Source organism: Martes martes (assembly GCF_963455335.1).
Source record: "Martes martes genome assembly, chromosome: 8".
In the NCBI taxonomy this organism is placed as follows: Eukaryota; Metazoa; Chordata; class Mammalia; order Carnivora; family Mustelidae; genus Martes; species Martes martes.
This window is the reverse complement of record NC_137895.1, coordinates 84,482,846-84,505,162: the sequence shown is the minus strand read 5'-3', so window position 1 is coordinate 84,505,162 and position 22,317 is coordinate 84,482,846. Positions and strand designations below refer to the sequence as shown.

Genomic DNA, 22,317 nt, shown 5'->3' with positions numbered 1-22,317 from the left:
GGGCTCCTATTTGTTTAAGAGAGGTAAGCCATGCCGTGTTCTGGATTCAAGGAAAAGCCACCAAGTCATTGATAAAAATAGAGATTTTATTTTGCAGAGGAAGATACTACATTGGTGGGGGCGAGGAGCCACTAATAGCTACAATGGAAGGAAATACTAATTCCGGTAGGCAACAGCATCTTTGAGAAATTGGGGAGAGGGGAAGAGGGATCAAAAAAAGGCTGGAGAGCAAAAGGGGAGAAGAAGGGAGAGGGATTGAATTGGGGTGGGTGGAAGTGGTCTCTGCAAGCCAGGCTGGAACCCAGCATAATAAATAGTTTTATTTACAACAACCAAACTCGTGGCTTTGTATCCACGATTCAGTGCAAATTATTTACACACTGATGAGGAGGCAGGACAGGAAGGGGTAGGAGGTGGCCGAGGGAGGCATGGCTCACAGCTGTTCAATGGCTCCATGACAGAGGCTGGGAGAATTGGGGGTATTTCTGCTGGGCCCCTCAATCTCATTTTCCACATCACCACAGCTGCCCTCTCACTCTGGCCCCTCCTGGTTCAGCTGTAGGCAGGGAGGAGAAAGGCCCTGATGCCCAGGTGTGTGTTCAGGGTCCGGGCCCTTGGCAGGAGAATGGGAAGGGCACGATGGGCCCTGGAGAAAAACTGAGGCTAAAGGGGAGATGGAGAGAGGCAAGGAGGTCACTGGCCCGGTGGGGGAGGCCCAGGGGGCCGTCAGAAGCTGACCCCCACAGGGGAGGGAACAGAATCCTTCTCTCTCCTCCTGGCCAAGCAGGGGGCAGTGCAACAAGGGGTCTCCCGGGAGAGGGAGGGAGGTAGGTCCGGGGCAGGTCCGTCAGGATGGCAAGAGGGTTCGTGCCGGCCCAGGCAAGTGGTTTCAGGAGTCCCCAGGTAGGAGGAGGTGGGGGAAATGATCGCGCACGTAGGAATCCCCGGGAGTGCAGCTGGAGGGACCAGGAGGGTGCGAGGTGGGGGGGGGTGTGGTTCTGTTTGGAGGCGGGCGAGAGGACAGCGCTCTTGGGGGCGAGTCCGCGCGGCGGTTCACAGACACTCGTGCAGTACGCGCGTGTGCGTGCAGTTGCGGCAGCTGACGTGGCAGCACCAGTGAAAGGTGCAGTTGCAGCGCTCGGTGACGCGCTGTGTGCGCGTGCGGTGGCCCCGGCCGCAACAGAGCAGCTCGCAGCCGTCCAGCGCAGGCGACGAGCTGTTGCAGGCGCGCCCCGCCGTGCCCGCTGTCCCCAGGCGTCCGCTGTACGTACAGAAATTGGGAGATTTCTCAAAGTAGACGAGGTCGTGGGGGGAGGGCGGCTTGTGCGCGGGGTCTTCGGGCTCCAGGCGCAGCAGCTCTGCCCGCGAGGCGCGGTTGCTGCCGCGGTTGCCGTAGAGTACGCGCGAGGCGCCATCGAATCTGTCGCGTAGCACATCGCCCACCGCGCGCAGCGTGGGCAGCCGCATCCAGCACGTGCGCACCGTGCACGAGCCCGACATCCCGTGGCACTTGCACTCCTGGCGCATCTCGGAGAACACGGTCTGAGAGGAAAGGGGAAGAAAGTGGGTCCCACGGCACTGTCACAGCCAGAGCCACCATCCCAGATACTGCCCCCTCCCGGACCCTGCCAGGACCTCCGCAAGCGCGGAAGGGAGGAAGGGGAAGGGAGGCGTGAAATCGTCGCGCCGAGATTTGGACACCAGGCCCAACTCCACGCTCCACGCCGGACGTGGTCCCAGCCTCCAAGCCTCATTTTTTTTTTTTTCAATTATTAGCCCGGAGGAGCTGTAGGCAATACATTGCACGGGCTGCCTGACTTCTAACCTCTTTAGTTCTACCTGCCCTGCGCCACTCTCTTCCATTCTCTGCCTTCCCTTACAAACCTCCGCACCCTCTGGACGTCCTCTCCCGGTTCCCTGCCCTGACGCCTGGCCGTATCACCCACCGTTACCGCCCAGATTCGAGGTCAGCCCCTGCTCAGGGACTCGGAGATCCCCGCCACTTCGCTTCCGGGCAGAACCCCTGAAGCCCGCTCACCGTGCGGCCCGCCTCGTTGTTGTGAAGGTTCATGAGGAAGCGCAGGTCCCGCCCCTTCTCCCCCGAGTCCACAAACTCCCTGCCGAAGAGGCGGCCGAAGTCGATGTTGTCGCTGCAGCCCCCCCAGTGCCAATCGGGGCCCCCAGGACCCCGCCGCCGGTAGTCGCACGTGCAAGACTCGATGGAGCCCTCCGAGCAGGAGCGTGCCACTGAATGCGTAACCCCCGCGGAGGTGATGGCGAAGATAAACGCCGTTTCCCGACAGCCTGTGAGGGAAGGGAGCGGGGATGAGCGAGAAGGTAACGCGAGGGGAGTGGGGGGCGGGGGCGGGGGCCGGCCAGCCTTCTCAATGGAGGGTTCGGGACCCTTGAGGCGGGTGCCCCGACTCCGCCCTTGGAGTCCTGAGAGCCAGGTGGCCCGCTGTGCTAGGAAGCTGGGCTCCTAGAGAAAGCACGTGCGTGGGCACGCAACCCTGACCACGCTTGTGATCACGCGCTCCTGAGACTCTGAGACTCGGGGCGCGCCTGGCTCCTCAGTGGAAGTGGGGCAGCTCCAGAAAAAAAAACCGAGAAGAGGGGAGAGGACGAACTCTGCACTGTCAAGACCTCTATCCGCAGCCCAGACTTTCGGCCCCATGTCTGCGATGCGAGCCTTGCTGGACTTGGAGGCGAGACGCTCTGGCAGACATCAGCTTCCCGGGCGCCTTTCAGAGGGGCCGGGAAAGATGGGGCCAGCCAGCGTCCACGACTTAGAACTCGCTTCTACTCGGGCGGTGGCGCAGAAAAGTTCAGCTTCGCGCTCGAGGTGCACCGCTGGGAAACGCCTGGTAGAACGAGTCTGGCCCAGAGCTGGCGCTGGGCATGAAGCTCTTGGCGGGTTGATCTTGTAACCCTGTGGGAGCCCGGGACATCTTCCCCTACACTCGCCCGCCCCTGCCCTGTGGGTGACCCTGCGTTCCCCTGGTCCCGGAAGCGTCGCTTTCCTGGGTACCCACCTCGGTTGACGATCTTGCCGAAGAGGTGGGGCCCCGGAGCCGTGGGGCAGTTCCAGCGGCGGTTGCGGAACTGCCACTTGCACTCTCGCACCGCGCTCTGCAGCCCCCCGCTCACGCTGTGCAGGATCCCCGGATTCTGGCGGATCAGCCGCCGCTGTTTGCGGCTCAGCAGCTGAAGACTGGGCTCCAGCACCAGTTGTAGACTCTTGGAGTCGGTCAGCAGGTTCGTGGAAGAGGCTACGTTCACGATGCCCCTGGTGAGGTGCATGGTAGGAGCTCAAGCTCTGGAGGGGGACTTGTGCCCTAAGCAAAAAAGTCGTGTCTACCCTGTCCTCTTCCTGGGGCTATTTGCTTGGGAGAGCCACAGGACATCAGCGGTGAGGTAAAGACTCCGGGCTCCCTGGCTCACTAGTTTGAAAGGAATGGGCTCCCTAGTTTTGCGCAGGACCACTGGGGGCCCTGGCTCTGGGGACTGGACAGAGGAGGCATGGGAAACCTGAAGACCAGGTGTTCACCTTGGCTCTGAGGGATGGCTTCAGGGCAGCTTGGGCGAGGGAATCCTGGCCTGGAGTCCATGCCCACCCAAGGCATTAAATGCTTAGGAGTCCCACCCTTTTCATCTCTCCTTTCTGAGCGCTGGCCTGGCCCTTCGCTGCCTGAGGCAGGGAAACCTGTGGTGTGGCTACCACCGTGAGGCTGGTCTGGGGCTCATGGGCGAAGGGCGGTGCTAGATGGGAGTGGGCTCCCAGCCTGGAGAACCGTGGGCCGCCGCGGGCGGACCATTCACCCACCTCATCAGAACTAGATTCTCTGGAGCAGCTGCGCTCCAGAGCGCCCCTCGGTGTCTCGGAGGCAAGTCAGTGCGGTGGAGGGAGCCTGTCTGCGGACGGATCCCAGAGCGTGGGAGCTGACTGGGGCTGGCCCCTGGCTCTGCGCCCCGGGACAAGTGGCGACCCCGCACCAGCTCACTTACCACCATCGGCCACTGCTGTTGGCGGCCAGGGCTGCAGGCAGAGCGGCCAGCGCCAGCAACAGCGTAGCAGAAACCCAGCCGGGCAGCTGCACCCAGTGCCCCATGGCCTGCCCGGCCTCGCCGCCTCTGTGCTGAAGTTGGGGCGGCTTTGGCTGCTGCCCGCGACGGTGGGACGGGACCCAGCTGTGGCGGCAGTGGCGAGAGTTCGCAGTCTGGCTCTAACAGCCCTGGGGGCGGGCGGCGGGCAGCATGGCTCGCGGTCCCAGCTGGTGGGCTGAGGCAGCCACGGCGGGCGGCACCGCCTCTTATAGTTGCGGCTCTGGCTGAAGTGACGATAGGAGGCTGCCCCGCCGGGCCACACTGTGGCACCAGGGCGCACCGGTCAGGGGCGCAGACAATGGGCAGCGAGCGGGGCCGTGGCTCCCGCCCGTCTGAGCCGAGAGCTGACGGGCTGGCCGTCGGGGCTCACCCCCGCCCCCTGCCCGGTGGCTCCCGCCTCCCTGCCTGCACTGGCCGCCGACCCCTCCCCTTGGGACGCCCTCCCACGCGCGCCCGCCTCACTCCTCCTCGCGTCCAGAGCCCGTCGGGGACCAGCGTCCGCCAGGGGGCGAGGCGATAGTGTGCTACGGGGAGAGTCTGCCGGCAGCCCAGCCGCTTCGCCACCGCTGCCGTGGGGTCCCTCGACGTCAGCCTGGCCCCGCTGGCGTCCCCTCTCTCCCCACTCCTGAGTAGAGGAAGGAAAGGAAAGCTGTCTTTCTGGGCAGCGACTCCGGGGAGATGCCTCCTTCCCAGGAACGCCCCCCCCAGTCCCCCTCCCCGCCCCTCCTCCCCCCCTCCCCCGCGCCCCGACGGCTTGACAGGGAAGGATCAGCGGGAGCCTGAGGGTGCCGCTGGGGTCGTGAAATCCCAGGGGGTGCGTGGGTTGGGGGTAAGTTCACCAAACAGAGCCTGCTGTGGAGAGAAACCGGGGACAGTGGCAGTTTGTTTGTGGGCTGGAAGGCGTGCACAAGTGACTGTGTGTGTGTTGTGTGTGTGTGTGTGTGTTTAAGTGGCACAATGCAAATGTGAATGCGTATGAGAATGTGTGAGTGTGTCGTGAGGGTGCACACCCATGTGTGTCCTCATGTAAGGAAATTCCTTGTTCCGAGGAGAGATGTTAGGGACCTTTCCAAGGAATCTTGGAATTTAGCTCAGGTTGGAAGGGATCGATCGAGTCATCTTGTCACAGCCACCACCTGGGACAGTGCATCATCTATTTGTGGGGAAGGAGGTGGCAGCCACCGTCAGGAAAGACCCAGATGATTGACTGAGGCATAGAGTGTCTGGAACTGTGTGTAGAGGTGGGTGGATGGGTGGATAAGTGTGTGTGCGTGGGGAGATTAAATATGCATATATGTGTCACTCTCGCCGTGTATACCTTGTGTCATCCTATGGTGCGTCACCTTCAGCATGTGTCAACCTGTGCATATCACTAGGGGAGGGGCCTGAGCCTGCAACCAAGGCAGCATCAAGATAGAAAAGGCCCGGAGTGGCTGAGTCTCTTAGGATTAGGCTCAGGAAGGGCAGTGGAGTAGATGACAGGTGCGTGTAGGGGTGCAGGAGGGAGGGCTGGGAAGAGAAGAGCTGCTGGCTGAACTGAGCCCAGAATAGAGAACTTAGCCTCCACATGACTGCTTCTTTTTGGATTTTTCTGTCAAATTTCCGTGTTCCTCCAAAACCTCTGGCTCTTTCCACTCTTACTACATTGAGATACCCAAAATGCTTGTAAGGGTCTCCTCCATTATATGCTTTTCTCTTTTCTCCCTGAGACTCCAACTCAGTTTCAAGGCTACCTTGGCTTCCTATTAAGGATGTGGCAGCTGTTCCCTCTGTGGGGCATAGGGAGCACTGCCAACCTGGTTATCATGCCCCAGCAGCACACACACATGGATGGCCCCTGGAAGGAGGGAAGGTCTCCTTTATGTCTCTCACTTCTCTCACTTTACAGAGGAAAAAGTAGATTAAGAAATTGTTCGAGGGGAGCCTGGGTGGCTCAGTGGATTAACGCATCTGCCCGGTCAAGCCCGCATCAGGCTCTCTGCTTAGCAGGGAGCCTGCTTCCTGCCTGCCTCTCTGCCTACCTGTGATCTCTGTCTGTCAAATAAATGAATAAAATCTTAAAAAAAAAAAGAAATTGTTCAAGGTCCACACAGCTAATAAATGACCAAATGGGGACACTTGGCTGGATCAGTTGGTGGAGCATGCGACTCTTGACCTCGGGATTGTAAGCTGGAGCCCCCCATAGGGTGTAGAGATAACTTAAAAGTAAAATCTTTAGAAAATGAATACATGGCAGGGGGAACTTGGGTGGCTCAGTTGGTTAAGCATCATGATTTCTTCTCAGGTCATGATCTCAGGGTCGTGAGATCGAGCCCTGTGTGGGCTCCACATGCAGTGGGGAGTCTGCTTCTCCTCCTCTCCTTCTCCTCCTTCTGTCCCCTCCCTGTGTGCACGCTCTCTCTCTAAAATAAATAAATACATCTTTTTCTTAAAAAATGAATAGACAGTAGAGCCAGAATTAAACCCAGATCATTTTGACTCAAAGCCCACGTTCTTTCCACCTTACAAGCTATTTCTGAGTGTGCAGCAATAATAAAGCTAGGGGCCTTTCTCCAAATTGACAGATAAATAAAAATGATCTTTAGGATTTTTCTGTCCCCCGTTTGGATATTCTCTTTTTCATCTCGCCTGCCTTCAGGGTACTTTCTAAATGAGTATGTACCCAGGTCTGACCCTAAAAAAGTTCCAAGTCTCAGAATTTCCCCTTCAAGGTGGGGAAGTCACTCTAAGGAGTACATGCCTGATGAGTTTAAGTAATCTTCCTGGGGCAATTCTATTTTAGATGAGATGCTGATTAGCCCAGATGGAGCTTGAGGGAGGTTATTTTTGAGGGCAACATCCTTCCCAGTCCTATTGCCCCATCCACTGTACCTGGCCCCTCCAAGACTTCGACCCTGAAGGACAAGGTGTACTGGTCCAGCATCCTCCCCAGGTCCAAAAGCCAGTAATCTCTACAGAGGGCACCCTGGAGAGGGTACAAGATGGTTCAAGTAAATAGACAATGATGGGCAGCTTGTCCTTTGTCCCTTAGGATTTTATTCCCCCTGGGACCTGGGTCATGTCTTTTTGGCCTATGGATTGATAAAACCCCCTAGAGGTTGGAGATGCACTGGAAGACAGGAAGTCCCATCTGTGGCCACTGGTGACCGAAAAGAAAGAAAGGAAGGAAGGAAGAGAGAAAGAAAGAAAAAGAGCTAGTATCCTCTGTTCCACCATTCCACCCACCAGGAGTAGTGGGGAAGAGCAGGAGGGGAAATCTCTAAGTCTGGGTCACACTGTGAGTGACCTGGCCCAAATTTCTGTTTAGATCAAATCATCACTCTCTTGTCTTTCCTGTTTCTTTCCTGCATCTTCAGTTTACCTCTGTACCAGATCATACCTATCAGCATGCCAAGTGCTGTAATATTTCCCATCTAAAACTGCCAAAGCTTCATTTGACTCCACATTACCTCCCAAGATTGCCCCATTTCTCTGCTCTCTTTTACAGCAAAGCTCAAAAGGGTTGCTTTAATCACTAGCACTAATTTCTTTTCTTTATTCTGTCTTTCTACCCTGATCACATCTTTGAACCTGCACACCTCCTTATCAAAATCATCCATGACCTCTGGATTGCTCTACAGTCAATTCTTGGTTCTCAGCCTAATCAACTTTCCAGGAACAGCAGATAGAATCAAACGCTTCCTCCTTCTTTCTCACTTGGGTTCTAGAACACCATTCCTAACTCCCTAGCTGCTCACCTTCTCAGTCTCCTTATCTGGTTCCACCCTGTGTACCAATTTCTAAGCCTCAGAGTGTACCCCAATTCAGTTTGGACTTTCTTCTCAATCTACACTCACTCTCTTGGTGGACTATTCAGTCTCACGCTCCCTAATTTATACATCTGGCCCTGAACTCTGGACTTGCACATCTAACACTTGAATACGCATCTCAAAATGTACATGGTCAAAACTCGAATGCCTGATTCTTCCCCCATCCTAACCTGCTCTTTCTTTGGTCGTCCCATTTCAGTAAATGGCACCTCCATCCTTTTGATTTCTCAGGACAAGAACCTTAGAGTCATCCTTGATCCTTGATCCATCCATTCTCTCTTGACACTTCATGTCAAGTTCATGGACAAATCCTGTCCTTCTGTATTTAAAATATATGCAAACTTGGACCCATTCTTACCCTTGGGCAAAGCCACCATCTCCTCTCTCTTGTACTACTGCACTAGCCTCATGGCAGCACTCGCTGCTCCCACCTTTGCACTCTATTCTCCACATAGCAGCCAGAGCCATGCTTTCTAAAACCCAAGTCAGATCACTTCATTCCTCTGCTCAGCATTTTCCAATGATTCCCCATCTCACTCAAAGAAAAAAGGTGAACTTTTTACAGTGGCCTACTTGGCCCTCTATGATCTGACCCTTCTCCTTCCTCGTCCTCTAACTTCACTGCCTGCACTCTCTCCCCTGTGGGTTCCTCCCTTTGGCCATACTGGCCTAATTGCTGATTCCCTGAACATACCAAGCAAGTTCCTGTCTCGGGATCCTTGCACCTGCTTTTCTGTGTTCTGGAAGGCCCTTCCTCAGATAGCTCCATGGAATGGTTCCCTCACTTTCTTTGTCATTCCCCCTATATAAAATGGAATCCTGCTACCTGTCTCCTTTACCTTGCTCTATTTTTCTACCACTTTTGACCACGGAGAACTTTAAAGGCTCAAAGTAGAAAATCAGTAGCAAACCACCTCTCTGGAATGGGAACAGGAGCAAGATGTCGGAGGGGAATGGGGCTTTACCTTGTTGTTGGGGGTGTGAGGGGGAGTCAGGGAACCAGGGCTGAGAATCTGTGGGCAGAGGGGCCTACCTTCCTTTGAAGCACCAGCAGGCGGCACTGCTGGGAAGGCATCAACCTCTGGTAGAGAAGGGGGCCAAGTTCTGTCTATGGTAATCCCACAGATTTGTTGGGGCTAACTGCTCAACTGTTGGGGGTTTCCCCAGGGAGTCCAGTGCAGTGGAGCTGCGGACTCTTTGGTGCCTCCGGGTGGTGGCCCGCGGTGCTGCAGCAGAAGGCGTGAGAGGCGGAGGGTGGGCAGTGCAGCTGAGCTCACCGCTGAGGGCGCATCCATCCCTCCCGGGCCTATAATTTGGGTTCCCCGAGCTTGGCCGCCCCTATCAGCGGCTCAGCAATAGATGAGTCAGCCGGGACCCCGGGCCAAGGCAAACATGAGGGGAGGAGGAGGCTTCCGAGCCTTTGCTCTGCTCTCGTGGCCGCCTCAGTTGCTCTATTCCCCCAATCTCCCAGGGCCCCCACTCTTTTCTTTGACCCCCGCCCTCCAGGGCCCCAGTGTTCTTCCCAGATTGTTCTCGCTACATCCCCATGGTGGGAAAGCAGCCTCCAATCTTCTCATTGAGGGGAAGGGGGACCAGCTTGCTCCCACTCCCTCCCCAAAGTAATGACAGCCCCTCACTTTCCCCCTTCTGTCATGGCCCCAACCCCTGTCAAGGTCTCTCTGGTTCCCGCCCCTCCCCTTTCCTGGAGCTGGCCGCGTGCTTGGGGTATTAGGCAATGGGTGTGTACCCACAGCCCTCTCCAGACCCCGCCTGCTCCACCACCCTCCAGCCGCCTGCGGGTCAGTGCTCAGGCCAGCCGGTCGGGCCAAGGGCACTGGGGGCCAGTTCAGGCCACCCAGTCTGCCTGCCTGTGGCCTCCTGTCCCAGAGCTGGGCTTCTGCATGGAGAGGGAACAGGAGTGTGGGTCCTTGGATTTGGGACAGACCAGCCTGGGGAGCCGTGGAGCCACGGAGAAGTTGGAGTCTAGGGTAATTGTTCTGACCTTGGGTCTTCCTTGACACCTGACTGTTCTATAGCCTGACAAGGGTAGAATCAGAAGTAACAATCAGAAACCTGAGAGAAATACAAAAAAACAGAGACCTGGAAAAATACAAATGCCCATGGGAGAAGAGAGGCATAGGAAACCTCATCCCCTTCCTCCAGGGAACTGAGTGGAGTCCCAGGCTGACATGCAGGAAGGAGGACAAGGTCACTGAATCCAGGTGTAAGGATGAAAGCTACTGAGATAGAGCTTGCAGATTCCGGTGGCCTCAAAAACCACACATGGTGTGGGTCTTGGCATCTGAACAGGAAGGAGAGGCAGGAGTTCTAGGGCGATTTCTCTTCCTCCCCTGCCCCCAGAGGTGAGAAAGCAAAGAAGAGCAACCAGAGCTGTCCAGTGTTAGGAACCATGGCACTTTTTACCTCCCAGCCCGCTGGAGACCTGGTGCATAAAGGTGGTCAATAAATAATATGACCACGGATGAAGGTCACTGATCTCCGGCTGCTCTGCCCCCTAGACAGCAGCGCCCCCTGCAGCACAGGGCAGGCCATGCAGCAGCATAGGCCAGAGGCTGACTGCCCCCAGAAGAGCTGCAAGGCCACCACCAAGGAAGAGATGACTGTGGCTGTGGGTTTCGGGCCCCGTGGCTCTGCTTCCCCAGGGGGCCTGTCTCTGAGTCAACGTGCCAGCTTCGGGCGCGCGGGGCCAGTCGTGCCTTGGGCTGCGGTCTGGCAGGGGCGGGGGGGGGCGGCTGGGAAGCCTGGGGCCCCTCTCTGGCAAAAATAGCCCGCAGTGGTTAGAGCTGGGAGGGTGAGTCAGGCAGGAGCGCAGTGGCGCCTAACCCCTTCACTGCCACTGGAGCTCCCTAAGGTGGTTTGCTCTGGTCTGTGCACCCCTAGATCAGATACTTTCCCTGGCTGTCCTCAGGCTGGGCTCTGTCTGGGATCCCAAGGCCCTCCTCATTCCATGTGAAGCAAGTCTGAAAGCCTGGAGCAAGAATCTGGGCCACTCCTAGTGCAGAGTTGGGATCTCGGGATGGGGCAGAAGAACTCTGTGGGCAAGGATGCCTATAAGCCAAGGGAAGCATAGGAGAAAGCTGGAGATCTTTGGGGCTACCCGAGCCTCTGCTAGGACCGAACTCTGAGGCCAAGTCTGACCCCTCCCAAGGGGCAGGCGCAGAGCTCTGAGGTGGGTGGAAGCCAAGCCACCCAGAAGGGAGCTTTTCCTGCTGGCTCTGAGTGCCCTGAGGCGCACTCTCTCGCTGAGGGCTCTTCCCAACATTGTCCAGGGAGGGAAGCTGATACCCTGCTCCGTGTTCATCTTGTCAGAGGCACTCACCAGCCATCCAGCTCTCGGTGGGGAAACTGAGGCAAAGAGAAATGACCGCGTGGGACCAGGGTCCTGTCTCCCTAGTCTGGGTCACTGCACCGTCCTTGCAGACTTGGCTACCCAGAGCAGGTGAGAGGCACTCTGGTCACCACCCCCTTCAGTGGGACCAAGCGTGAACCCAGGCGTCGGGGGAGAGGGTGTGTGTGTAGGCTGGGAGGAGGGGGAGCGCCTGCGCTCCCCGGGTCAAGGCGGGGGGTGCGAGGAGTGGGGTGGGGATGCCCGGGGCTTGGGGAGGGGCCGCAGCTCTGTCAGCCACAGCAGAGCTGCCTATGAGCTCGGTACGAGTTGAGTAGAGCCGGAGCCCCCAGTTCCTTGCTAGACCGCTCGCTAGCTTTCTTGATCACTCCCTCCCTTCCTCCCTCCCTTCCTCCCGGCGGCTGCGGCGGCGCTGGGGAAGCAGCGAAGAGGAGTGGCCCTGCCCTGGAAGAATGCGGCTCTGCCGAAGGGGCAGAACCCGACGCAGTCTCCCCACGGTTTGAGAAGCCCGAGCCCAGGCGACCCAACCTTGCCGGTAGTCACTTCACACCAGAGCAGCAGGTAATCGGAGCCGGGAAAACAGGGAGGGCAGGGACACGCACACGGGGCGAGACAGGCACACGGATAGTCAGATAGTCAGACAGACAGACAGACAGACACGCATCCGCCCACTGGGGCATGGAGACACAGAGAGAGCCAGGGATGTTGGCAGAGTTAAAGACAGCAAATAAAGGAATATCCCCAGATCAGAAGGGCACTGAATGAGGGAGTAAAGGGGTGGGGAACGAGCCTGGGGCCCGAGGGGACCAGACGGGCATCGCGGACGAGGGAAACACTAGTTAGGAAAGGTGGACGAGGAGGAAGAGGACTCAGCCTGCGCCGCCGTCCTTTTCAGGCGGGAACCAGGTCTCCTCCCTGTCTGGCGCACCTGGAGCCTCCCCTCTCTCCCGACTGTGGAAAAAGTGGGTAGAGCAGGATTGGGAGCCCATTCCTCCATCCCTCTCACCAACGCTGCCTGCCCTCGACGGCAGCTGAAGGTGACCCTCCCCCACACCCTGCCATCTGTAGGTGGTGCAGAACCCCCTTCTAATTCTGCTCCCCCAATCCCACCCCCTAGCCCTGAGAGCGTAGCTCTGTTGGGTGAGGGGAGCCAGTAGTGGGGCCCTCAAAGAGGGAGTGGGGGCAAGATGGTGGAGTGGTGTTTGTGAGTCAGTTAAGTCTGAGTTTGTACTTGAGTGTGTCTGTGTGCCGGGCATTGTGTCTGGCTGGGTTCAGCTCCAGTGGCTCTTGCCTAAGCCCCAGCTGCGACAACCAGACTCTTCCTCCAGGGTCCAGGGTCAGGGGTGATTCTTCTTGTTTTGCTTGGGGAGGGATGAGAAGGGTTCCTAGAGTGCACTGGTGAGTTAGGAATCCTTGGTTGCCCCGGGGCCAACCCACCCTATTCCGAAGCCCCCAAGTCTCCCTGTCCCGCAGGCCCTGATCGATCTGCCTACCGGGGCCTTCGGGCCCGGGCTTCGACATGCCGGAGGAGCCCCGGCTGCGGCCTCCGCCCTCGGGCTTTGCGGGTCTCCTGTTCCTGGCGTTGTGCAGTCGGTGAGCAGATCCCCCCTGTCACCCTGCCCACGAAAAAAAGCCGGAGGCTGAAAGCACCGACCTAGGACGGGAGGAGTCGGAGGGGGCGCAAGGCCTGGACCACAGACCCCCGAAACACCTTCTGCGTTCCCAGGGCCCTCAGCAATGAGATTCTGGGCCTGAAGCTGCCCGGCGAGCCGCCGCTGACCGCCAACACCGTGTGCTTGACGCTGTCGGGCCTGAGCAAGCGGCAGCTGGGCCTTTGTCTGCGCAGCCCCGACGTGACGGCATCCGCGCTTCAGGGCCTGCACATCGCGGTCCACGAGTGTCAGCACCAGCTGCGCGACCAGCGCTGGAACTGCTCGGCGCTCGAGGGCGGCGGCCGCCTGCCGCACCACAGCGCCATCCTCAAGCGCGGTGAGCGGGGCTGGCGGGTCTGCGCCGCTGGGGCCAGGGGTGGGGGCCAGGCTGAGGCGAGCGGAGGCGGGAAGGGACCGGTTCACGACTCCGGGAGGGGCCTCTCTCTGGGAATTCCCCCCACACACACACACCCGGGAGCCACAGAGCTGGGCCTGGCCACCCGTCTGGGTCCCTGCGCCTCACTTCCACCTGCGTGCTGCTGGCAAGGCAGCTGGGTCGCTGTTCTCCTACCCTAGGGCCCCCCTTTCCTTTCTCCACCGGGCTCGATCTGGGTTGCACCTGCAAGCCAGAGATGCCCCCAGCCCTGGAAGCTTCAAACATCCCCCCCATTCCCTCCCCCAATTTCCTCCCCCCTCCCTCTCCTTGGACAAGCCCAGGCTGGTGTCCCCAGAGCCTCAGCGGGGGTGGGGTGACGCCCCCAACCGTTTAAGGGTTAAACCTACTCCCCTAATTGCTGGGGTTCCCAGGAGCAGAGGCTGGGAACAAAGACCCTGATGGCTTTGAAGCTGGGGAGCAGCCCCCTCCTCTGTGCTGTGGGGGCCCCAGGTGGCTCTCACCTGAGCAGGTGAGGAACGGCTGGAGGGGCGAAGAACAGGTCACTGCTGGTCTGGTCTGGGAGGTATGGTCTGGAAGGCATCGTTGCCTCTTGCCAGGCCATGCCCGTGTTTCCTCCCTGGAGGAGTAAAGATCCATTCTGGGCTCAGCTAGAGGGTGGGGGCAGTACTTCAGGGACTACGGGGTTAATAGGCAGCTGCCATCTGCGGGGGAATTCCCAAGACATGTGCAAACAGCTTCACCCCTGGAGGGTTGAGGTTGGGGGGGATTGGGAGGCTGGGCCAAAAGCCCTGCATCCTGGGGTGGGAGAGGCCCGGCCCCTAAGGAGGTGCTGTGTCTCATCCTCTCAGGACTCAAGAAAGCCCCTACCTAAAAGGAAGTAAGGGACCCCCCTCTATAGGGCCTGGTGTAGGGAAAGGCTTTGATACCAAATGAGAAGCATGGGAAAAGCTTGTCATCTTGAGCCTCTGTGACCCCCAAAGCATAACAAAGACACCAACACTTTAAGAGGGCCTCAGGGAAAATCACCCTGCACCCATCCCCCCCCCACAGCATTTTATAGAGTAATATAGCAGGTTAGAATAAACATAAAGGGCAGTCTTAAAGGGCAAATAGAAAACCAGAAACTGGACAGGGGAAGGATAGTGCCATAGCTCCAGTGCTTTGGGGGTTTGGGGTGGTGGAGCAAGGTTTGTTAAAGGGCCCTAAAAAAAAAAAAAAAAAAGTACCCGAAGGTCTCTGCTTCCATCCCACCACCCAAGCTCCCTGCTGGGCTGGGGAATTTTTAAAGCTTTCAGATGTAGAACTCAGTGATCACTTCTTCAAAGACCTCGGGGACTCCCTCTCAGTCACCTGCCAACCCCAGGGGTCTTGCCCTCCAGCTAGTTCTTTCATCTGCACCCGAAAATCCCAGACTTGCAGAACGAGGATGGGGCTCAGAGATCAATCTCAGCCAGCCCCTCCCTTAATAAATGAGGAAACTGAGGCTCTGTGCTTCCGCTCCCTTCCTTCTCTGTGACTGTCTCCCAAATTACGCAGCTGGTAAATGACAGGGTCAGGATTCAGTTAGGAATTCCCGGAATTGAAGGGTGGCTGCTTATTTCCTTCCACCTCCCCATTCCAGCTGCCTGTCAACCTTATCCCTCCGTCACACCCTTTTCATCCCCAGGTTTTCGGGAGAGTGCTTTTTCCTTCTCCATGCTGGCGGCAGGGGTCATGCACGCGGTCGCCACGGCCTGCAGCCTGGGAAGGCTAGCGAGCTGCGGCTGCGGCTGGAAGGGCAGTGGTGAGCAGGACCGGCTGAGGGCCAAGCTGCTGCAGCTGCAGGCTCTGTCCCGGGGCAAGAGTTTCCCCCATTCCCTGCCCAGCCCTGGCCCCGGCTTAGGTCCCAGCCCCGGCCCCCAGGACACGTGGGAATGGGGTGGCTGTAACCAGGACATGGACTTTGGAGAGAAGTTCTCTCGGGATTTCTTGGATTCCAGGGAAGCTCCCCGGGACATCCAGGCAAGAATGCGAATCCACAACAACAGGGTGGGGCGACAGGTATGTGTGTGCAACTTGTCCTGGGTCTCCTTAGCTTTTAAGGCCTGTCTAGAAAGGGAGAGTCACCACAGGCAGAAAAGAGGACGGGCCGCGGTGGGGGATGGCCGCTCACCCATCTGGGTGACCTCAAGCAAGTCACTTAACCTCAGTTTTGCATCTGTAAAAAGAGTCTAATGATACCCACCTTAACGATGTGATTAAGAGTGAGCTAGCAAATAGGGCACTGGGCAGAGTGCCTACTCCTTGGCAGGTGCTCATTACAGGGTAGCTATTATCACAGCTGCCTTCCTACGGGAAGGGTGCTCATTTTTAGTGCTCGCTCTGGAAAGAGGACTGGATGGCGACTCAGGACAACTGGAGTTGAGTTCTGTTCACATCTAGTTGTCTAAGCCGAGTCTCTATTCCCAGCTTGGGATTAAAGTGGGCAAATCATTCTGCTCTGGCTTCAGTCCTCCAACCAGAAGATGAGGGAGTTGAGCTGTTAGCCAGCCCTGCAGTGCCCTTTCTCTTCTGATATTCCATGATCATTCTCGCCTCTATTTCTCCCACCCTGTGCTCTCTGTTCCCTCCCCTCTGCTGTGCCCCTGTGCCCTGCCCTTTCGTTGCCCTCCCCTTCACCTCTCCCACCCCACCCCCCACCTCCACCCCTGGCGCTCTAGGTGGTAACTGAAAACCTGAAGCGGAAATGCAAGTGTCACGGCACATCGGGCAGCTGCCAGTTCAAGACCTGCTGGAGGGCGGCCCCAGAGTTCCGGGCGGTGGGGGCAGCACTGAGGGAGCGGCTGGGTCGGGCCATCTTCATCGATACCCACAACCGCAACTCCGGAGCCTTCCAACCCCGCCTGCGTCCCCGTCGCCTTTCGGGAGAGCTGGTTTACTTTGAGAAGTCTCCCGACTTCTGTGAGCGAGACCCTACCGTGGGCTCCCCTGGCACTCGGGGCCGGGCATGCAACAAGACCAGCCGTCTGCTGGACGGCTGCGGCAGCCTGTGCTGCGGCCGTGGGCACAATATGCTTCGGCAGACGCGAGTTGAGCGCTGTCATTGCCGCTTCCATTGGTGCTGCTACGTGCTGTGTGACGAGTGCAAGGTCACAGAGTGGGTCAACGTGTGTAAGTGAGGGGCGGCTTCACTGCAGGGCTGGCAGAGGGCAGGAGCACCTTTTTAGCCTTTTGCTCCGATTTCTGGCCAGGGTCAATATCGGCTCCTAGAAGCTCAAAGCATCGGCCTGGAAGCAGCTCTGGGGGTGGTGGGGGTCGGGCAGAGTCTGTGATGTGCAGCCTTCTCCCCCACAGTAGGAGGGCCTGGGCAGGAAAGCTGTCACCCCCTTCTTCTACTCCTGAAACAGCTGAAATGAACGAAGACTACATGCACTGTATTGCCTCCCTCTCCCCAATCCTGGAGTCCCTTTAGCTCTGGTTCTTACTCCTTCTGGCTGGGGTGTCCTTGTAGTTTGACCACTCCTCTCCTTTGAGGAATAGCCCCAGGCATTGTGTGGAGCCATAGACCTGTATTGGGAATACCACTCCTTCCTATCTGCTGATCCCAAACTCCTCTACAGCAGCCTGGGCCCCTTCTTGTGGGGGAATAAGAGACAGTGGTAGAGAGGTTTTTCTTGGGGAAGGGACAGAGTGCTGGAGGGGGGCTCTCCCTTGAGTCCTCAGAGAGTTGTTTGTCTAGGCCCTTAGGAGAACTGTCTCCCCCATTCAGATGTTAAAGGAAACCCTCCAAAGGAAGAATTTTACCTAAGACTCTCTGAGCCTCTTATTTGTTCCTTAGCAGGAGGGATGGGAATGGATAATTTATTGTACTGAGACTTGTTCTTGGTTTCTGTCTGTAACTAAAATAAATTAAACTACTGGACCAGTGGCTTCAGGTGGTTCTATTTCTGCCCACACTTGTGATCCCAGTCCATCGCTTCTTTTCCAGGTAAATTCTACCCTCATACACCCAATGACTTTATTTACATGTATCCTGCCTAGTTCCACAAAGGATTTGAAATGGTCCTCAGTGATTCAGTTGGCATCTCTCTCTGTGAAAAACCAGAGGGTACTTCGAGGTTGGGGGTGGGGGCTAGATATCCAAACATAGGCCCAATTTACTTTTTATGTGCTTCAACTCCAGGCTTCACCTTGGTCCTTGCCCTAGAACGAGGGTTGGCATTTTTTCTTTTACCTGTAGAGGGCTTGATAGTGAGTAAACAGTTGACCCTTAAACAACATCTGGGGTTTGGGGGCGTCCCCACTACCTGAGCAGTCAAAAATCTGTATGTAACTTTTGAGTTTCCCAAAACTTAACTACTTATAGCCTACTGTTGACCTTATCAATAATAGAAACAGTCCATTAACAGATTAACACATACTTTGTATGCCACGTGTTTTATATACTGTGTACTTACGAGAAAATAAATTAGAGAAAAGAAAATGTTATTAAAAATCATAAGGAAGATGAAACATATTTACAGTAGTGTACGGTATTTGTTTTTTAAAAACTGCGTATTAAGTGGACCTGCACAGTTCAAACCTGTGTCATTCAAGGGTCAGCTGTATTAAGCTTGTGGGGTTTGTTGCAACTACTCAACTCTGCCATAATTACTCAACTCTGTTGTTGTGAATCAGAAGTAGCCATAGACCACACATAAACAAATGGGTGTGGCTGTGTCCAATAAGGCTTAATTCACAGAACCCGATTTCAGGTGAGATTAGGTTCTCTGGCTGTACTTCGCTGACCCCTGCCTACAGCATGCGGTTACCTCTGCTCTGGAGATTTCAAGTCTTGAACGGATCTCAACATTAAGTCTGGACCCAAAAGAGCAGGTGCTTTTTTTTTTATGGCTCCAAATCAGAGAACTTGGGAGGGGGATATAAGACTAATGGGACACATATAGGGGCGCCTGGGTGGCTCAGTGGGTTAAAGCCTCTGCCTTCGGCTCAGGTCATGATCCCAGGGTCCTGGGATCGAGCCCCGCATCGGGCTCTCTGCTCAGCGGGGAGCCTGCTTCCTCCTCTCTCTCTGCCTGCCTCTCTGTGATCTCCATCTGTCAAATAAATAAATAAAATTAAAAAAAAAAAAAGACTAATGGGACACATATAAAAGAGATTCCAGAGCTCAGAAAGGGAGTGTTTTGCTCTGGAAACCAGCAAAACCAGCATGCTTTCCTACTGAATTATTTGCATATGTATTTTGTCCTTCTTATTCAGAGCTCTTCTGCATTTAATCTTAGCAAAATAATTCCTTTATCTTTTAGGAGGTAACCAAAACTATAGAAAACAGATTTTTTTTAAAGATTTTATTATTATTTATTTGACAGAGAGAGATCACAGTAGACAGAGAGGCAGGCAGAGAGAGAGAGAAGGAAGTGGGCTCCCTGCTGAGCAGAGAGCCCAATGCGGGACTCGATCCCAGGACCCTGAGACCATGACCCGAGCCGAAGGCAGCGGCTCAACCCACTGAGCCACCCAGGCGCCCTAGAAAACAGATTTTTAAACAATTATCGTCTATTCCTACCCCAGTATCTTTGAAAAGCATTATCATTCAATTCAGGAAAGGGACAGGCATCACACATTCAGAACTTTACAAGTGACTAAATGTTTATGGTTTGGGAGATGCTACCTCTAACAGGTCATCTCTTTGGGCTGTGGAATGTAGAAATGGTTTTCTCTATTTCTCTAGGCAATAGGTATATCTGCTACCCAAATTACCCTCAAAATCAGATGATTTTGCTACTCAGGTGGCAAGGGCATTTTGAGGAATGTTGGGTTAGGCCAGTATTTTATGGCATAATTTTATGTCCTGAATTTCCACTTAAGAGTCCTGGACTTGGAAATCTGATGGAAGCGGGAAGATATCTCATCCTTACTTCAGTCACTGACTAAGCCTGGTGTGTATGGCGCAGAGAGGGGATGCAGCTAGAATGGGCATAGACTATGAGAGAGAATAATCATAAGGAACAACCAGAATGGGAATTTCTCATTTCTCCAATGGCATTACAGCAAGAATATTTCAGCTTTTTCCTGTTTCCTTCCTCTGTATTCCCTTTGGCTCCCTCTCTTTCTAGCTTTCTCTTTCGTCAGACACACTCTGTGGCAAACTTAAGCCCCAAACCACAACCTTGAGAAATTCCAAATGGATTTTGTCAGCAAGGCCAACACCCCCCACCCCTGCTCCCGGCACACGCGCTGGGCTCAGACCCAGGCCTGGGGTCAGTGACGAGAGTGGGAGTGTGCAACCCACAGAGTGGGTGGCTACAATTTCAGCTTTTACTTAGCTCCACTGACAATCAGAGGGAGGGAGAAAGACTGATGAGGCCTCTAGGCCTCTTTCAGCTCTGGATGAGCTCTTTTCCCTTAGCCTTTCAAGTGGCTGGGAAGCTGGGGAGTGGCAGTGGTTGGCTAATTGTCAGCTAGGCAGCACCGCTCCTATCTCTGCTCCTCTTCTTTGCTCAATGGAAAACACCCAGTGATGCTGGAGCAGACTCCAGACTCCAGACAGGTGAAAGACAGAAAGCCTGGGAGATTTTCATCAGTTATTTTATTTATTTGAGAGAGAGAGTGAGCACAAGTCGGGGAAGGGATGGTGCAGAGGGAGAGGGAGAAGCAGACTCCTCACTGAGCAGGGAGCCTGAAGATGTGGGGCTCCATCCCAGAACCCCAGGATCATGACCAGAGCTGAAGGCAGACACTTAACTGACTGAGCCATCCTGGCACCCCCCATCCATCAGTTCTGACTCAAATGTCATGGTACTTGATGCTAACCACATTAGGCTGTCACCATTTCCATCCTTCTGTAACACCTGAGACTGAACCCCGAGAGGATCTAAAAGTCTTGGGCAGGAACATTGAATTCTTACTTCCTGTCAGATTTTCCAAAGGCATGTTGGCGTGGTTGGGGCACTAGTGAAGGGGGGGAGTGCAAAACATAATTTTTTTTTGAGATTTTATTTATTTATTTATTTGTCAGAGAGAGAAAGAGAGAGCACACACAAGCAGGCAGAGTGGCAGGCAGAGGCGGAGAGAGAAGCAGGCTCCCTGCGGAGTAAGGAGCCCGATGTGGGACTTGATCCCCAGGACTCTGGGATCATGGCCTGAGCCGAAGGCAGCTGCTTAACTGACTGAGCCACCCAGGCGTCCTGCAAAGCATAATTTTGGTGGTTGGTATAGGGGCATAACTTGGTGGGGTGAAAATTTTAGGAAAAGAAAGGGAAAGAGTACATGTGAAAGTATCCCAGGGCCTGATGCAAGAGTTTGCAATAAAACTGAAAAAGTCGCGCCTGGGTGGCTCAGCTCATGATCTCAGAGTCCTGGGACTGAGCCCTGCATCAGGCTCTCTGCTCAGCAGGGAGCCTGCTTCCCTCTCTTTCTCTGCCTGCCTCTCCGCCTACTTGTGATCTCTCTCTGTCAAATAAATAAATAAAATCTTAAAAAAAACAAAAAACAAAACTGAAGAAGTCTTCTGCCATTTACAACACAGAGTTTATCAGGGCAAAGCCTCTTAATAGCAACAGCCCAGGACATATACAACTCTGTTATAAACATGCTCCTTGTTATCCAGATCTTCCCTCACCATCTTAAATTAGGGTCCTCTTGGCTTCACATTCTAGGGTGTAGTTACTCTCCACATTAAAATAAGAGAGAAAACAGACTGGGATAAGAGGAAGAGAGTGATGAATGTATATACCAGGGGTTGATGGGGGACAAGGGATTGACACAGTGTGGCTATGTACCAACCTGGTGATTCTTCGTCGTCGTCGTCGTCTTCTTCTTCTTTTTTTTTTTTTAAGATTTTATTCATTTATTTGGGAGAGAGAGACACAGTGAAAAAGGGAACACAAGCAGGGGGAATGGGAGAGGGAGAAGCAGGCTTCCCGCTGAGCTGGGAGCCTGTTGGGCTGGATCCCAGGATCCTGGGATCATGACCTTAGCCGAAGGCAGATGCTTAATGATTGAGCCACCCAGGTGCCCCAAACCTGATTCTTCTTGAACGAGACAAGAAATAAGGCAAAAACAAACAAACAAACAAACAAAAACAAACCCACAAAAAACAAAAACAAAAACAAAAAAACAAAACCAAAACCAAAAACCCAAAACAGAAAAGCAACAATTTTGGCCCAAGCCTTAGGGAGGAACTATGTGTTCCCATACACTGAGGAGAGAGGCCACTTAAAGAACATTCTTCTTAGTATTACGAGTGCCTTTCTTCTATAATAGCAGAGACTGTTTCAAGGCAGTTCTGCATGTCTAGATCAGGTGCAGAAATGAGTGTAAGGAAAGTGGGGGCTGGGCAGGAGTGGAGAAACATGGGTGTAAAGTCTCTCATTTTCTTTGGGATACTAAGTCATAGTCATGTAGGTACACTCCCTCAAGCCACACCTCTGAATATTAGGTTTCCACCGTTTATCTTTCACTTTCCAACTTCCTAACTGGACCAGAATCCAGCTTTTTCCTTCAGGCTCTTAAATTCATCACTCTCTCTCTCTTCTTCCCCATGGGAAAGAATCTCCTGATTTAGACCCCTGAGTAACCTAGCCTTAGCTTGGGAGGAGTGAGTAGCAACAGTGATGCAGTGAGGGCTCTCAGGGCGATGCAGCTAGCTAGGGTTAAGAAATAAGCCTGTGGTCTGGAAGAACAGGGTAGGCCACAGCAAGGGCTCTGCACTCATACCCTGCTCCTGGTTTTGCCTCTCTGCCCAGCCTCTTCCAGTGTGGCCAGCATGCAGCTCCAGTCCTTAAATTCCAGGCATGGTCATGGAGCTTGGGATTCTCACCTCAGTGCCCACTGCCTCACCCCACTTCCCGGTTCCCGCCTCCGCCGCCCGCAGCCTGCAGCCCCCACATCGCCCCCGCCCAGACTTTAGCTCCAGCACCCGGCTGCCTCTGCTGCAACCGCTGCCATGGTGATGGATCTCGCGAGAACTGCCGCTCGCTACGCGCAGTTCTCGCGCGATCGGGGAGG

The 22,317-nt window shown here is 55.1% G+C and overlaps 2 protein-coding genes across 2 annotated transcripts; one reads left to right on the top strand and one right to left on the bottom strand.

The window, feature by feature from the left end:
• Positions 1-1,053: 1,053 nt before the first annotated feature.
• Positions 1,054-4,109, bottom strand: WNT1 (Wnt family member 1; the record flags this gene model as incomplete). Its single annotated transcript, XM_080812049.1, has 4 exons — positions 1,054-1,542; positions 2,039-2,304; positions 3,033-3,286; positions 4,006-4,109. The coding sequence occupies 4 exons, from the start codon at positions 4,107-4,109 to the stop codon at positions 1,054-1,056; spliced, it is 1,113 nt and encodes a 370-aa protein (XP_080668175.1).
• On the top strand, positions 2,220-17,817 carry WNT10B (Wnt family member 10B). Its single transcript, XM_080812048.1, has 5 exons — positions 2,220-2,351; positions 12,754-12,873; positions 13,007-13,269; positions 14,996-15,369; positions 16,029-17,817. The coding sequence occupies exons 2-5, from the start codon at positions 12,800-12,802 to the stop codon at positions 16,485-16,487; spliced, it is 1,170 nt and encodes a 389-aa protein (XP_080668174.1). The 5' UTR covers positions 2,220-2,351; positions 12,754-12,799; the 3' UTR covers positions 16,488-17,817.
• The last annotated feature ends 4,500 nt before the right edge of the window (positions 17,818-22,317 follow it).

What these genes read in the sequence shown, in the direction of transcription:
- WNT10B (XM_080812048.1), top strand. Translation starts at nt 12,800, where the DNA reads ATGCCGGAGGAGCCCCGGCTGCGGCCTCCGCCCTCGGGCTTTGCGGGT. An exon ending in TTCCTGGCGTTGTGCAGTCG is followed by an intron (nt 12,874 to 13,006) that starts GTGAGCAGATCC and finishes CTGCGTTCCCAG; the next exon opens with GGCCCTCAGCAATGAGATTC. An exon ending in ACAACAGGGTGGGGCGACAG is followed by an intron (nt 15,370 to 16,028) that starts GTATGTGTGTGC and finishes CTGGCGCTCTAG; the next exon opens with GTGGTAACTGAAAACCTGAA.